The sequence below is a fragment of the Siphateles boraxobius genome, unplaced genomic scaffold, assembly GCF_051911475.1.
Source record: "Siphateles boraxobius isolate OS27281-9 unplaced genomic scaffold, OSU_SipBor_1 98, whole genome shotgun sequence".
In the NCBI taxonomy this organism is placed as follows: Eukaryota; Metazoa; Chordata; class Actinopteri; order Cypriniformes; family Leuciscidae; genus Siphateles; species Siphateles boraxobius.
The window spans coordinates 725,071-740,448 of NW_027509228.1; the positions used below are offsets into that span (position 1 = coordinate 725,071).

The window sequence follows — 15,378 nt, forward strand, 5'->3', positions numbered from 1 at the left end:
CAGGGTTTCTGAAAGCACTCCATCACGAGCATAACATGTTAACGGCCCATGAATTCACCACGTTATATTATTAGCGATCCGAATTTGTGAAATATTCTAATTATATGATGCTATCCGTCTCAGGACAGTGCACTGAGTTCCTCTTTCTCACGTCGGTGTCTCGGGCCCCGTAGCAAGTGCTGACATTGATCTGAGGGAATTTAGTGGCGTCTCACTTGTGAATTTAATAAATGTCTTGATTGACGCTCGCTTTGATGACTTTCACTGTAGGAGAGCAATAAAAATATCAGAGCCAGAGAGTGTTAGAATTAATGATAGCCTTCCAAGGAGGATTCATGTACCATGCTGCATTGAAATGTCCCTGACATTAATGTGGGGTAATTTTGTCGGCCATTGATTAAGGGACTAAAGAAGTAGAATGCTATTATTGTGGTGTCGACATAATGTGGTGTGGTGAGGAGTGGTAAGTAGCCAGAGTCATGTGCACTGAGACGGATCATTACCACTCTGGTTCATTTCATGATATGGGAGTCAGGAAAGATTTGGACTTCATTTGCCCCAAAACAGTGTCTTAAGTGTGAAAATGACATATTTTGACGGTGGCTCTTTTATATCTGTGTAAAGCCGGGAATCGGCTACTTGTAAAATGGTGCTTTATAAAAACCATGTTGTGATATATAACTAATATGTTTCAGTTACGTTTATGTTTTTAGTTTCTACTATTTTGTTGTATTGTTCATTTTTAAAACCTTTTTAATATTTAATAATAATATTAAGTTAGTTTAATTTTTTAATTTGCCATACTTTTACTATCCCTGGCAATATGTTTGACAAAAAAAAAAAGAAAAAAAAGGAAAAGAGTAAACATGTCATTTGATTGATCTAACAAACAAACAAAAAGATTTACTCCCCAATTATCACAATAACAATTATGTTCCGTGCGTTGTGCTTGTTAGTTGTCTGTTTTGGGGATAGTCAAGCCATGTTGTGCGTCTCTGCCGTGACGTCTTTGACATATCTGATGAAGAGATTTTCATGGCGGGCTGCTTGCTTTGCTCATCAAGCGTTTGATGTGCACACACAGATACGGGCGGTTCCGTTGTTTGTTTTCCATGGCCGCGCTCCCCAGCGACTCTCAGAAGCAGCCAGACATGATTCATCAACCAGGGAACAGCACATGGAAAACTAACCAACAGCAACAGATGCAGCCGATATCTCAAAACAGAAAATTAAACTCCGGGCATCTGTCCTGCTGGCTGCTAGATTGGCCAATATGAGTCCATGTCGTGATGGTATCATAATGGAGTGAGCAGCAGCTTGATTGTAACCTAGAAAGTGTGTGTGGCGTTATCCCAGACTGGAAGAGAAGGATGGAGTAGACAGCCTCATCATCTCCCGCACCTGTCAGCATACAGATGAATATTGAAATATAATTTGCCCCAGTACAAAAACTGAAACATTAGATCTATCAAATCCAATCTGTGTTGCAGTTTACCACACAATTATTATACCCTTTTGAAAGAAAAAAGTGTACTTCGATGAACTGAATGTACATGTAGAAGAAGAAAAAAATGTACTTGCAGAAAATATAATACTAATAAAATAAAAGGCCACTTAAGTATACATAAAGAGAGTTGAATTTGTATGACTAATATATATATACTAATATATATATATATATATATATATATATATATAGAGAGAGAGAGAGAGAGAGAGAGAGAGAGAGAGAGAGAGAGAGAGAGAGAGATTATATACATAATTTTAGTACTCTTTTTTTCACATGGGTATGTCTCTCCTACCAATCAAAAAAAGATCCTACAAACACAATACTTGTTGCTGTTAGTTTTTTTTTCTTTTTCTAAGTGAGCAAAAAACTATGTCTGAACCTAGCACTGACATGTAGGAATGCCAAACATTCGATTCCTCCTGATACTGTACCCTTCTACTCTAGAATAATAAATGAGTCTTCGAGTTTGCAAAAGTTTACACAGGCATTCAGTTGGGTCATGTTTGTTCTGTTTTGAAGACCCTGGCTGAAGCCCAGTGGACCCACTGTGCTCATGGATGTTTTGGCTCTTTCAATGTGCAGCGCTGAATCCTTCAGCTCTGGCAAAGCTCACCCACCATTTGGGTCTTCTCTACCGGCCAAACCTCCCAGTCTGCCACCCCATAGGCTTAAAACCAACATGCAGGCCTGCTTTGCTCTGCATTGCCATAGTTTTGTGCTGTCAGAATGCTAGTTTGAATTATTGGTAGAGCTGTCAATGGATAAAAATGACTGAATTAAATATGCAATTTGTCACTGATTAAATCTAATTAATAACATTATTTGCATAGGTTAGCTAAAGTGTTTGGTTTCACTTTATTTTGAAGGTCCCTTTAACACATTCTGTTGTCTATAAGTAGCATCATTAGAGTATTAGTAGAGTATTAGTAGACTGGTAAGGTTAGAATAAGTTGACATGTAGTTGCAAAGTTACTTATAGTCAGTAGAGTGTCTGTTGGAGGACCATCACAATAAAGAGTTTGCAGATATGAAGCAGACAGTCTACTAATACTCTAATGAGAGTTAGTTGACATGTAAGTGCAAAGTTACTTATAGTTAACAGAATGTTAAAAAAGGACCATCAAAATAAAGTATTACCAACTGTTTTTTTTCCCCAATGATTCAAAACATTATTATGGAAGATGGATAAATAATTAAACATGGGGGTGGTGATGGTGCAGTGGATAAGACACATGCCTTTGGTGTGAGAGACCCGGGTTCGAATCCACTGTGAGACACCAATGTGTACCTGAGCAAGACACTTAACCCCTAGTTGCCCCAGGGGCGTGTGACCTCTGAAATATATCAATTGTAAGTCGCTTTGGATAAAAGCGTCAGCTAAATGAATAAATGTAAATAGACATTACCAAAAGTGAATTTAGAAGTTACTGCTGGGTCTATAGATATTTTTACAAAAACATGTTATAAGTGAACAGCCAAAAAGAAGTACACTTTTGCAAACTTTTTTAGCACATACGCTTGAATGTAAACTGTAAGCATTACAACGACAAAGTTCTGGTAAAGCATGAGGAAGATTTGAGGCTTGTATGGGCAGCGCTAACAATAGTTCCTATCCCCTTTTCTGACTTGAGGAAATTGCATTTAAATGAATAGGAAAGATGTGCTGTTGTCATAAGGGACCACAGCCAAGATTGAATAAACAGAAAAATAATATTATGAATACAAGTGTATAATGAAAGACGCACGTAGCTAACGCACACATATAAGCTAGTTACTTAAAAGATGATAATCATCCTCCTAGGCTCTTGTAATAAACAGGCTATTTAAAGCTGAATTAAATTATAGCATAGTCAATCTTCTCATCTAATTACAAAGCAGCAGCTTCAAAAGCTCCATGTGTAATTTGTATGTTACTGCAAGAAAGAAAAACTCTGGTAGACGTATAGCAGGTGACTGCTTCAGTAATTGCCCATAAATATAAAGTTTCACAGTGATGCATATCCACTTCCCCTAGAACAATTTTGTCGAGGACGGAGACGACATGCGCAGCCGCTAAACTGATTTGAATATTTTTGGAAGCACAGGTGTGCCTGTGCAGATTTAGCAGACTGTGTTCTAAACTGCTTATGTTAACAACATGGCACAGTGCTTCTCAAGCACACTAGCTAGGCCAATTACAACTGCTCTCCCTCCTTACTTTAATTTAGTCAAGAGGGAGATTGTTCTGATTTAAATGACACTCTATCGGGGCCCACAGATGGCATGAGTTAGTTGCAGAGGTAATGAATTGTGCGCTCACTCCCACAGAGCAGGTGAATAGTGAAGTTTTGGCACTGATCTACCAGTGCCGGCTGCTTTGAGTGTACTGAGATGTAAAACTGGCTTGGTAAAGCGATACTTCTCAACAGCGAGGAGTTAACTGGCATTGAATATACTCGTTTATTGAAATATGTACCCTAGTGTCAAGCTGTGACACCCAATCTCCATTGACTTTGGCTTGTACAAATGTGTCACATCTTAGTCGCCAACAGGGAACCACAAACTATACCAAGCAAGTGACATAGATATGGATTACTTTGTCCGTTTGGGAGAAACTAAGTCCTGCCAGAAGATGCATTCCTCTTACATAAACGAATAGACAATTTCTTAACATCTAGTCTCACTGGTACAGTATACAGGCTTTGTGTGATGTGGAGAGAGACTCAAGATTTGTGTTTGCCAGTCTGACTCCATTCAGTGTTGTTAACTTGGTTTCCAGGCAAAAAACATGCAGAGGCAAGAGAAATCTCACTTCAATGATTTGTCATATAACAGTGTTGTAATTTCCTCAAACAAAACTAGGATACATTGGCTCCCACAGGAGGTGGTTGTCTTTCTTTCTGTCGGTCTCTATCCACCTACAGACAGACAGATATCATGTCTCATTGATGACTATGATAGAAGCAAATGGATTAGACAACATGTTTTCCTGTTATTGCCATGGTAACCTCTAAATTGTGTTTCTCTTTTCCCGGGATAGCTTACATCTGGCAGGGACTTGTAATGATGGCTTTCTGTTCCATTAAAGGAAAAAGTTAGGCTTTAAAGGGGTTAAAAATCAAATTCTATTTTTACAAATGAGTTTAAGGAAATATAAAATTATCTTAGATAGCAAGGCTTTAAATTTATAAATGTATAAATGTGGGTTAAAAGTGTAAGGGCATTTATGACTGAAGTTTGATGTAATGACTTGAATCAGTTAAAATGGTTTTACCAAATTACGACATATTCAAAGATAAACATATTTTGCTGGACCTGGAACAACATTCTGATAAAACATAGCCCTATCCTGCTTCTTAACCCTTAACTACATGTAAAATTATAAAGGAAATGCTAGATTGATAAGATTTTTTCAGCAAACCCAGCTCTAAACGTAAGCCTGTAATCTGATTAGTTGACAGAAGGTTTGTTTCAGGACCAATAAGGATAGGGGTGTCCAATCCTGCTTCTAGAGGGCTACTTTCCTGTAGAGTTTAAGATAAAAGATAAAAGATAAAATACACTTTAATGTCCCCCAGGGGGGAAATTTGTCTTGGGCTACAGTCACTGCGAAACACACTTCCAACAAACCACATAAAATTAGCTACAACTAAAATTTAGCTACAACTTGTCCCAAGATTGGACGTTTCAAGTAATCATGAAGACCTTAATTGGCTGTTTCATGTGTGTTGAGTGGAGCTAAACTCTAAACAGGAGCAGGATTGAACACCCCTAAATAAGGACGCCGATCAAGGAACACTTACATGTTGCAACACTAACAGAAAAAAAATAGCAAAAATTGTACCTATAGAGCTACAACAGCTTGTCACTGGGGCAGTATCCTTAAAAGGACAAAGTTGTACCCTATCTACTCCTAAAAGGAGAATGTAAGAGAAAAAATGTGTAACCTTAAGGCACTAAGAACCTTTTTTGGGCGGGTAAATAAGATTTCCCTTTGAGGATCGAGTGGCAAGCTGTTGTACCTCTAATACATCCTGCAACATTTTGTCTTTCAATGCTAAATGAAATATATGAAAACCATCATGTACACTGACTTTTTTGTGGTCCATCATTAACTTTTGTTTAGTACTAATACTTGTAATTATCACTTTCTACTGCTTGTAGGTGGGCAAAAGGAGGAAGCGTGATAAAGGAGGTTTCAGGAGACACTTATGAGGTCGCAGTGGACCACTCGTTCTTCACAGAGCCAGTTTCCTGTGAGGTCACTAACACACTCGGAAGCACCAACATTAGTCGGAACGTGGATGTCTACTGTGAGTCTTTTCTGTTTGTTCATAACAGAGGTGTCCAAACCATCCTGGAGGACCACGTTCCCGCAGAGCTACAACTTTCTCCAACATACATACACGCTTCTGGTAATCCTAAACATATTGATTAGCAGGTCCAGGTGTGTTAAATTAGCGTTAGATCAAAACTCTGCAGGAATTGGACCCACCGTGAGCAGGATTGGACACCTCTGGTACATAGTCTTTGAAGGTATCTCCACAAATATCAGGGACATTATTATAAGAGACTATAATTCTCAGCTTTCTTCAATCTCATATTAAAACAAGCTTGCAGATGTGTCTTCTCTGAGTAGATCTTATCATCTGGTCTGTTTTTCTCATAGTTGGACCTCGGATGGCTGCAGAGCCCCAGTCTTTACAGGTTGACCTTGGATCAGATGCTGTGTTTAACTGTGCCTGGACAGGAAATCCCTCTTTAACTATTGTATGGATGAAAAGGGGCTCTGGGGTGGTAAGTTGCTAGATATTGTTGTTGGACATTGCCCTTTAACCCTTATGCAAGATTAATCTTTTGAAGCAAACACACAGTTCTCTTACACCAACCATCCCATTTTTCATTCTAGCTACATTAATAGTACATTGATGTTCAAACAACATCTCATCTTTGTAAAGAAGAAGAGATCAAGCAGCCATGAAAAATCACGTTATTGGCTTTTCATCCACTCATTTTTCAAGTTCAATATGATATTCTTCATATAAAACCTTTGATCTATTAATGCCTTGCCTTTTATTCCTGAACAACTGAATAGAAAAAAAAAAACGTTTTTTTTTTTTAAAGACGTTAATATTTCAAAGACTTGATGGTACATAGTGTTTACACTCAGAGCTGTACCCTGATGGCAAACATCAGGATTTTTAAGATTCCCTGCAATCCTATAAATCGCAGACAGATAGTGCCTCAGTTTGTGGTACGTCCGTATGCTGGCACAGACATTGGGGAAAACCGACCGGTCTTATTTCTATCCCGGTTGACTGTCACCTACCATCTCCCATGTTCACATGGTCCTCCTCATCTGACCCAAATTGGATTTTAATAATTGAGAAGAAGGCCCTTTTCCAAGCTGAGCTGCCCATCCTTCCTGATTCGTTTTGACTCTGGCCAGCTCTCTTTGCACTCCTTTTTAAAGTTTTGATCTTTGACTTTTGACTACAGGTGCTAAGCAATGAGAACATCCTGACACTGAAATCCGTCAGGCAAGAGGATGCTGGGAAGTATGTGTGCCGTGCGGTGGTGCCTCGCGTTGGAGCAGCTGAAAAGGAAGTCTCTCTTACCGTAAATGGTAAGTTTGACCCTCTTCTAAAAGGAGCATGGCTAATGACAGTTTGACTTGCAGGTTTAAGGTGTGTCACTTTATGTTTGACGCTTGCAAACATCCCCGTCTGGAACATGTGTAAGTAAACAAGTTGCAAGCAACTGAAAATCCAGGTGACAGCTAAATGAATTAGACCTATTTTGGCATTCATGTTGACTCTGAGAGAGAAGTTTGATGTTTACTCTTCGGTCCTATGTTTCTCTGGGCTAATGCTGATTATATTCAGTAAGAATTGCATGAGGAGCTGTTTCTTAGGCTGTGACAGGCTAATGAACACAGGAGAATAGCGGGAGACTGGCTACTCTCAGATAAATGACTTCATTACGGCCGCTTGAAATTCAGGCGGCATGCATTAGCCGCACAACAGCTTTCATTCGCAAAATCCAACACGTCTTTTAAAAGCTCCTTTCTCTCCGAAGCTATTTGCCATGGGCTATGGCTTTGACGTGAGTGGAAAATAAGAGAAGTTCAGCCAAAGTGACAATTGTGTTTGCATTGAATGATTCCTCTGCAAGTTTAGAATCACTAATGCAGTTTGGTGCTGTGAAATGAAAGAAAATCTATAAAGAACTGTTATGACTGATAGTATTAATATGTAAAGTCAGACATCCATTCTAGACCTACAGAGAACGCACAAATTATAGAAATTACAGATGACATCCACTTTCATCAAGTGCATTCTGTTCTTTATGGGGACAGTGAAGAGTACCTCTGCTTTGCATTCATTCTTGACTCCTAGAGAGTTCAGGATTGCCTGGAATCCTTCATAAATGTGGTCATGTTGTTTGTTTTTCTGGTAGTAGAAAGATATCTTGAGTTTTATGAAAAGATCAAACACTTTGCCATCATGTTTCTCAGTATTACAACCTTTAAGCCCACAGGCAACTAAAGTTGCCGAAGGCTCTGCCACTCTTTTACCATCTGTGAATATTTTTTTGGGTTGACTATAGCGTCTAAAAACAACAGGTATATAAGTAAGGAACCTTAGCAAGAGCTTTTGACAATATACTGTGTTTAACCTTTAAATAAATAAAATATACTGCATCAAACAGCATTCAAATAGAATAGAATTGTGTATTGAATTCAGTTGAATTTTCTGACATCACTTTTGAATTAAAATACAATTGAGTAAATCGAATCACAGTCGACCTGAAGATTCACACCCTTGGTCTGGCACTATATTAGTATGTCACTTTTTACAATCAGATCAATTCTCAATGGTTAAAATCAAATTTTGCTCTGCTTAGTGAAAGTGAAATTAAGCAAATGTGGTTTCACATTCTACGAGAATGAGTTAATAATTATGCAAATAATTCTTAAGACACATCTGCGAAAAAAATGAATAATTTGTTTGTTGATACCGTGTATATGGAGTATCTAAGATTACCTCCTTTGAAATGCTATTTTATTAATTACCTATTTACCTTGTTTGTTATTATTTTTGCACCATTTTACACCTCTTGACCTAGATCTGTCTTGATTCTTTTCAATAAGTGAGCCCTTTCACTCTAAAAGCCTCAAGAGGACTGCAAGCTGTGTTCTAGCTCATTTCTGGAAGTGAACAAGAGTGCTGGATGTTAAACTCGAGCACCTATAGCGCAGTCTTTGATGTGGCAACATGTGGCGCAGGGCAGGCTCTCTTGTTGCACGGAGCTGATTGTTTCAAGTTATGGTGCATTTGAGAGATGAAGCCGATCATTTCACATCTCCCTCATCAACATGTGCCCCTGACGAATGAGTGAAATTCAAAATCATTGACGTGAAGAATGATTGATGACCAGAGCTTTGTGTTTCAAAGGCTTGATCATTAAGAGAAAAATAAAAGAGAGAAAGCAAGTGAGAAGGATGAAGAGGGGGACTAGACCTCAAATAAGAAATAAATGACCTATGCTAGCTTGATCCTCACTGAGTCACATAAAAACTAATTTATGGTAACAATTAAATGCACATGTTTGGAATTTGTCAATATATGTTTCCTCCCAGTTGCCTGTCACTGGAACCCAGAGCTCCCACTGAGACTCAGAATATAGAAAAGAGAGTTCCAGCGTTCTCTCAGGGCCAATGTCATTTAATTATAATCAAATAGCTAGCAGGGGACACCGTTTGCAGAAAACACGCTAATGGATGCACATTGCTTTTTGTTTTTTTGTTCCCTAGATCCTCAGATAGGGATCTAATTTCTCCATGTGTATTTTGAGCCTTAATGGGATTTACTATCTGAATGTGTACTTATGCTCATTTATTTGTGATGTTGTTTGTGGATATGGCTTTCTGATTCAATTTGTTTGTTTTGTTATATGTACACTACTGTTCAAATATATATATATATATATATATATATATATATATATATATATATTTTTTTTTTTTTTTTTTTTTTTTTTTTTTGCTCATAAATACAGTAATATTGTGAAATATTACAAATGTTTAATATTATTATATTTTAAAATATATTTTTCCCTACATCATTACTCCAGTCTTCAGTGTCACATGATACTTCAGAAATCATTATATTATGCTGATTTGCTGCTCTAGAAACACTTGTCAATGTTGCAAACATTTTTTTGCTGCTACATGTATTTTTATGTTTTTTAAAAAGTTTAACCTAGACACTTTTTTCCAGGATTCTTTGATCAACAGAAAGTTCAAAAGAACAGCTTTATTTCAAATATAAATCTTTTCTAATAGTATAAATGTTTCTACTGTCACTACTACTTTTACTGGTCAATTTAATGTGCCCAAAGTATCAATTTCTTAAAAAAATAAAAATAGAAAAAGCGTAGTGTGGCAGCAATAACTGTTCTCTACATTGTTAATAATTAGAAATGTTTCTTGCGTGAAAAATCAGCATATTACAATTATTTTGGAAGGATCATGTGACACTGAAGACTGAAACTTTAACATTTTAATAATATTTCACAATATTACTATTTTTACTGTATTTCTTGATCAAATGAGAGCAGCCTTGGTGAGCAGAAGAGACTCCTTAAATAATCCTAAAGATTCCAAGCTTATAAACAGTAGTGCACAGTAGTGTAGTGTACTTGACTTTGACAAGGCATCTGTTTCCTTACTGCTAAAGGTTAACATCATGCGGGGGAAAATGTTTGTAATATACAGCAGTATCAATGTAAAAATCAACTCACTCATGCAACAATTTCTAACACAGTTGTCCATGCGTAATTGTATCATTGTATGTGAACAGATACAAATCCTATATCACAGTGAGATCATTAACATTTCCTCTTTTAGTCTTGACCACACTCCATAGACAGATCACACAAGCTCCTCTGACTCGCTCATATAATGTCACTAATTGTGGAACTGTGAAAGTGTGAAAACTCCTTAATAGATTGATGGTTGAAAAAGTGTGCTTTGTCATGGAGTGAAGGCACAATGGAGAGGAGGTGAAGTGCCTTAGGGAACATTTTATGCTATAACAAAAATGAGGTTGAAAGGAATAAGGGGGAAGTAGTTTCTAGGCACTTCTGTGAGTTCAGGGAAGACATTTAAAAATAGGGCGCTGTGTGCCCAAGGTCAGTGTGCAGGTAAGAGGAGTCCAGGTCCTGCATTTATTTACTAGATCTTCGGGCAAGAGGACACACGGAGCGTGCACTATTCATGGAACTGGGTTCAGCCCTCTTGAAGTGTTGTAATGAAAATATATGCGGAAATGAGGCGAAACAAACCAGGCTCAACCTTTCACATGCTACAATCTGAGAATAACCTCTTACTGCACACAGGTTAATGCATTCTATCCACAAGCACTTGCAGCTGCAATCTGAAAGTACAATAATTGCTGGGATGATGTGTTTTTTTTTAATCACATTGTTTACATGTGTAGTTTTCGATGGCATATGAAGTCATTATTGGGTTAATGGAAAATATTTGTGCATGAAAGTGTTCATGTTTGCATGTCAGGTAGAGTACAGTATGTATCTGGGAAAAAGTACATTAACCCGGCTTAGAAATGGGACAAATGCGTCTCTGTGGAAGGTTGCTACTTCTGGTTTGTGTGCATGAGTGCACTGGTGCACATTTGAGGACCAAAAAAACACAGGGAAATATATACTTGTCTAAGTGTATGTGTGTGCACAAGTGTGTTTACACATATAGAAAAAAAAAAAAGGGGAGAAAATGAAAGCTGAAATGGGACCCATTTTAGTGTCCTTCCTTTTGGAAATATTATTTTTTTTCCATCTCCTGATATTCATACCCCAGGAAAATTAGTATTCCACTTCCATGCCAACTTGAGGACATAGAGGAGAAGAGAGAAATCACCAAATATTAATGATTTGGCAAATGAAAGCTAGTGAAATAAATGGTGACAGTGGTGCAGAGAAAAAAAAATGTTGTGCTTAGCGCAAGGTTAATAATTTAATTATGTAAAAACGATAATCACACTGTGAAATGGTGTAAACTTTTGGTAACACTTTAAATTAAGGAACACATATTCACTGTTAATATATGCGTTCCCCACTCTAAAGTTCCAAACTTTTTTTTTTTTTTTACAATGAGATGATTGTTTTCCATAAATTATTAATGGATATAAAAATGCATCAGATAAGATTAGGTTGCTCACAACACCTGAATATGAAGCATGTGAAACCAAATGAATGGGACAATGCTCAGTATCCCAGCTGTAGTAACAGAAGTCCCCCGTCCACCCTCTTAAAAAAATCAGGTTTCTAACAAGTGTCCAAATGGGACTATAGAGGTAGTCATCATGCCGAACTCTATCTACTCATTAATTGCTTTCACAGCTTCTTTGTGTTTGGACTTGTGCTTTTGGAAACTATCCTCACTAAAACATTCAGAGAAAATGTTATTTTAAAATAAAGACTGAAAGAGTTGTCTGAAGCTTAGAGATGGTTATGTTGCAGTCACACGACCATAGTGTAATTAATTTATTGTATACATTTAGATTTGAACTTCTGCTGAAAGTTGTGTTCATTTGTGAAGATTATCATGAAGAAATAACATTTAAGACTCAAACTTGTTGGTCACAGAGATGTTAAATCCTATTGTTTTGTTGTGAAGAGAACCAGGGTGAAGCTAACTTTCGGGTTAGCCTACAAAAATATGGCATCACTGCCACGCACTATGTTAGATGATTTGTAAAAACAAATTGTTTTTACATTTTTCATGATGAATTGAATAAAGTACTCATACAAACCTGTTTTAGCTGAGGGAATAATTTTGGGATAGGATTCCCACTTTACCCGACACCACCCCATCATGATCAGTACATTATGACTCCGTTGCGCCTCCTACTGTCACAAACCTATTCCCACCAATCCAATGATCTCTCTTCTCTCTCGTTCCTTAAACCCAGCATTCTGAGGATAAGTGATAAGCTATCTAATTATATTCCTCATTTACAGCCTGATCCATGGGCTGATTCTTCTGAGCCACCGAGAGCTGGACTTACCTCTGTCAGCAGGGAATGATCTGAATGGATTTACCTTACGCCTGCAACTACACATACACTCCAGCCTTTAACGGATCCTATCTGTGGATTATGATTTTGTAGTCGAAGGGTAGCATGCACAAAGCATGCGTACATTACAAGCGGGAAGGTATCGCTGCAGGACTGGTGTCTAATGGAGGGGTGTGAAGTGTAGCATTCCTCTCCACCAGATATTCCTGATATTCCCCTCACTACAGCACTCCATCTGCCTCATGCTCATCTAAATGCTAATTTATTCTAATAAGAGCCAGTTAATAAACTGCAATTACAAAGCAGTCGAGAGAGACACTGCCGCGGATGATTGGCAGATGCATGATTGGTGGATTGGTGTGAATTTGTGTGCCTGTGTACACAAGTGCAGTTTTTGGCAGGTTTGGTAATCCATTAAGCAGGAAAGTTACTCCAAATACATCCTAGAGAAACGTTGTTTACCCTTTACATCAGTGCCTAGCTTGTTTTGTGCAATTTTGGAAAAAGAGGGTGAGCTGTAGCATAAGCCAGAGTTCAAAGTTCAAGGCCTTAGGGTTAAAACTGAACATGAAGAGACGCTCTGGGGGCCGTTATCTCTTCAAAATAACATTTTTCCACCATTGGCACTCTTTCGATTGCGGCCTATAGAAATAGACTTGCAGTTGGCACGCTGAGTCTTATCTCCTCGGGAGACATGAGGCCTGCCATAAATCATTTCTTTTCAAGATTGAAAATGAAGACCAGACCCTCACTGCCTCACCCTTAACACAACTCTTAAATAGACCAGCCCACAGGAGACTCCTTTAAGATTCTGCCCATTCAAACCCAATACAATGCTGCTCTTTCCTTTTAATGCCAAATTTATAGCATGCCACCGCAAGGCCTCAGTATTGCACACTTGATTGGCAGATCCTACAGATGAGATCTTCAGCCTCCTCGGTTTAAGTTTTACACCTCTCTCGAAGCGTGGGCCAGCAGAATTTGTCGATCTTGGAACTGGTAATGTGTATGTCAGCCTTGGTACGTTCTTCTGTAAATCTCCAGGGCTTATTCACATCCCAGCTGCAATTCAACAGTACAAATGAGAGTCATTATACAATGCACCAGATTCACAAATGTCAAGACTGCTTGACCGAAGCAACTGAAGATGTGCTATTGCTGCACACAGAAAGTGGGTGGTAAACAGAATTTAATTTAAAAGTGAGGTTTGTGTACATTTTCTAGTGAATGAAGAATGTTATAACTTGGCCAACATCCAGACTCAGAGTCTATTCATGTGCACTTTTAGCATTTTAAAGAGCCAGTTCAAGTGTCTGGAGTGATACTTGAGAATCACAGAAAAACATGCCAAATTGATGTAGTCTGATGCATCTTCCACATTCAAGAAACCTACAGGTATTTATAATATCTCTAACTGTAGGGGGTAGAGATTTTATGCTTTAATCTTGTACTTTAGGAACAGGTTATACAGAAAATATATGCAATAAAATACAGAAAATATATATCGATAGAATTTTACCATAAATTAATAGCAAATATTGTTTAAAGCAATGCCTCTATTTTATCCTATACACACTTGTGTCTTCTCCGTAGTGTCCTCCAGTCATAAGCAGTTTTGAAAAGATTCCTAGGACCCTCTCACAAACAGGGGACTGTTAGCTCTCAGTTCTGAGTATGTGACGAGTGACTGTGCGTCTTTTCTCTCCTCAGGACCTCCGACAATCTCCAGCACTCAGACACATCAAGCTCCACATGGGGAAAAGGGGCAGATCAAATGTTTCATCCGCAGCACGCCACCCCCAGACCGCATTGTGAGTTACTCTCCTTCCAGTGACTCAGCTCAGACAGGACTACAGCTGTTGAGTGGGCGCTTGCTGTTGTCACATGGCTTATGTGACTCCATTAGACTCAGTAAACACAGTCCAATAATGCATAACGCATTCATGAGTTACGATCTGTTTAATAAATGAAAGTGCGTCTCAAATCATTTGTTTCCTCTATATGAGTGAACGGGTATTAGACATGGCAGGCTTACAGCCCTAATTTCTCATTTAATGCATGCTTATGCCCTGTTACCACAGATCCAATTAGGATTTACCACTCTTAGATGAACTGTCTCCTCCCCGGGCCAATTTTTGATTCATTACTCACTCTGTGCATGTGTGTGTGTTTGTGGCCGTGTGCATGGAAGTGCATAGGTAATCTCTGTACGATGTTTACTCGTGTGGCTTTGCTTTTATTGCCATGCTATTTCTAAATGTCAGTTGAATGGGAAAGACTGCTCCTGTGGTCTGGAACAACCAGTAATAACTTTAGAAGTGTAATAACGCCCATAAAGCAGATGAAAGCAAATGCAAGTCTCTCTTTGCAAGCTGAAAAGACCAGCTTGCAGCAGTAGGCTAATTCAGGCTGGCTAATGTTGCTTAGTGCTAGTATACATACTGATGCTATTTACCTGAAGAAAAAAAAATGGTTGTGAAGCTAAAAAGAGGGTCTTGCAAAATGGTAACACTTTGCAAAAAGATTTCATTTGTTTACATTAGTTAACATTAACTAACAATGAACAATATGTCTACAGCATTTATTAATCTTAGTTAATGTTGTGTATGTTAATGCACTGTGAACTAAAATTCATTGCATTGGCTGATTCAGAACGATGACCAAAACATAGATGGAATAGATTGAGTCCATCAACACCCCCAGTGATTCACAGTCCTGTACCCCGTCCTGGGTCGACATTTCATTTTGTAACAATTGCCGTTTTTGATTTATATACCGTTTAATGTTTGA

At 38.2% G+C, this 15,378-nt stretch overlaps 1 protein-coding gene across 3 annotated transcripts in view; it reads left to right on the forward strand.

Moving 5' to 3' along the window:
- kirrel3b (kirre like nephrin family adhesion molecule 3b) overlaps positions 1 to 15,378 on the forward strand; it is a 648,233-nt gene that overhangs the window by 618,425 nt on the left and 14,430 nt on the right. For all 3 annotated transcript variants that reach the window (XM_077225055.1, XM_077225056.1, XM_077225054.1), the window contains 4 exons: positions 5,654 to 5,802; positions 6,159 to 6,286; positions 6,989 to 7,115; positions 14,299 to 14,399. In XM_077225055.1, the coding sequence (XP_077081170.1) occupies positions 5,654 to 5,802; positions 6,159 to 6,286; positions 6,989 to 7,115; positions 14,299 to 14,399 (505 nt within the window). The remainder of the gene's footprint in view (positions 1 to 5,653; positions 5,803 to 6,158; positions 6,287 to 6,988; positions 7,116 to 14,298; positions 14,400 to 15,378) is intronic.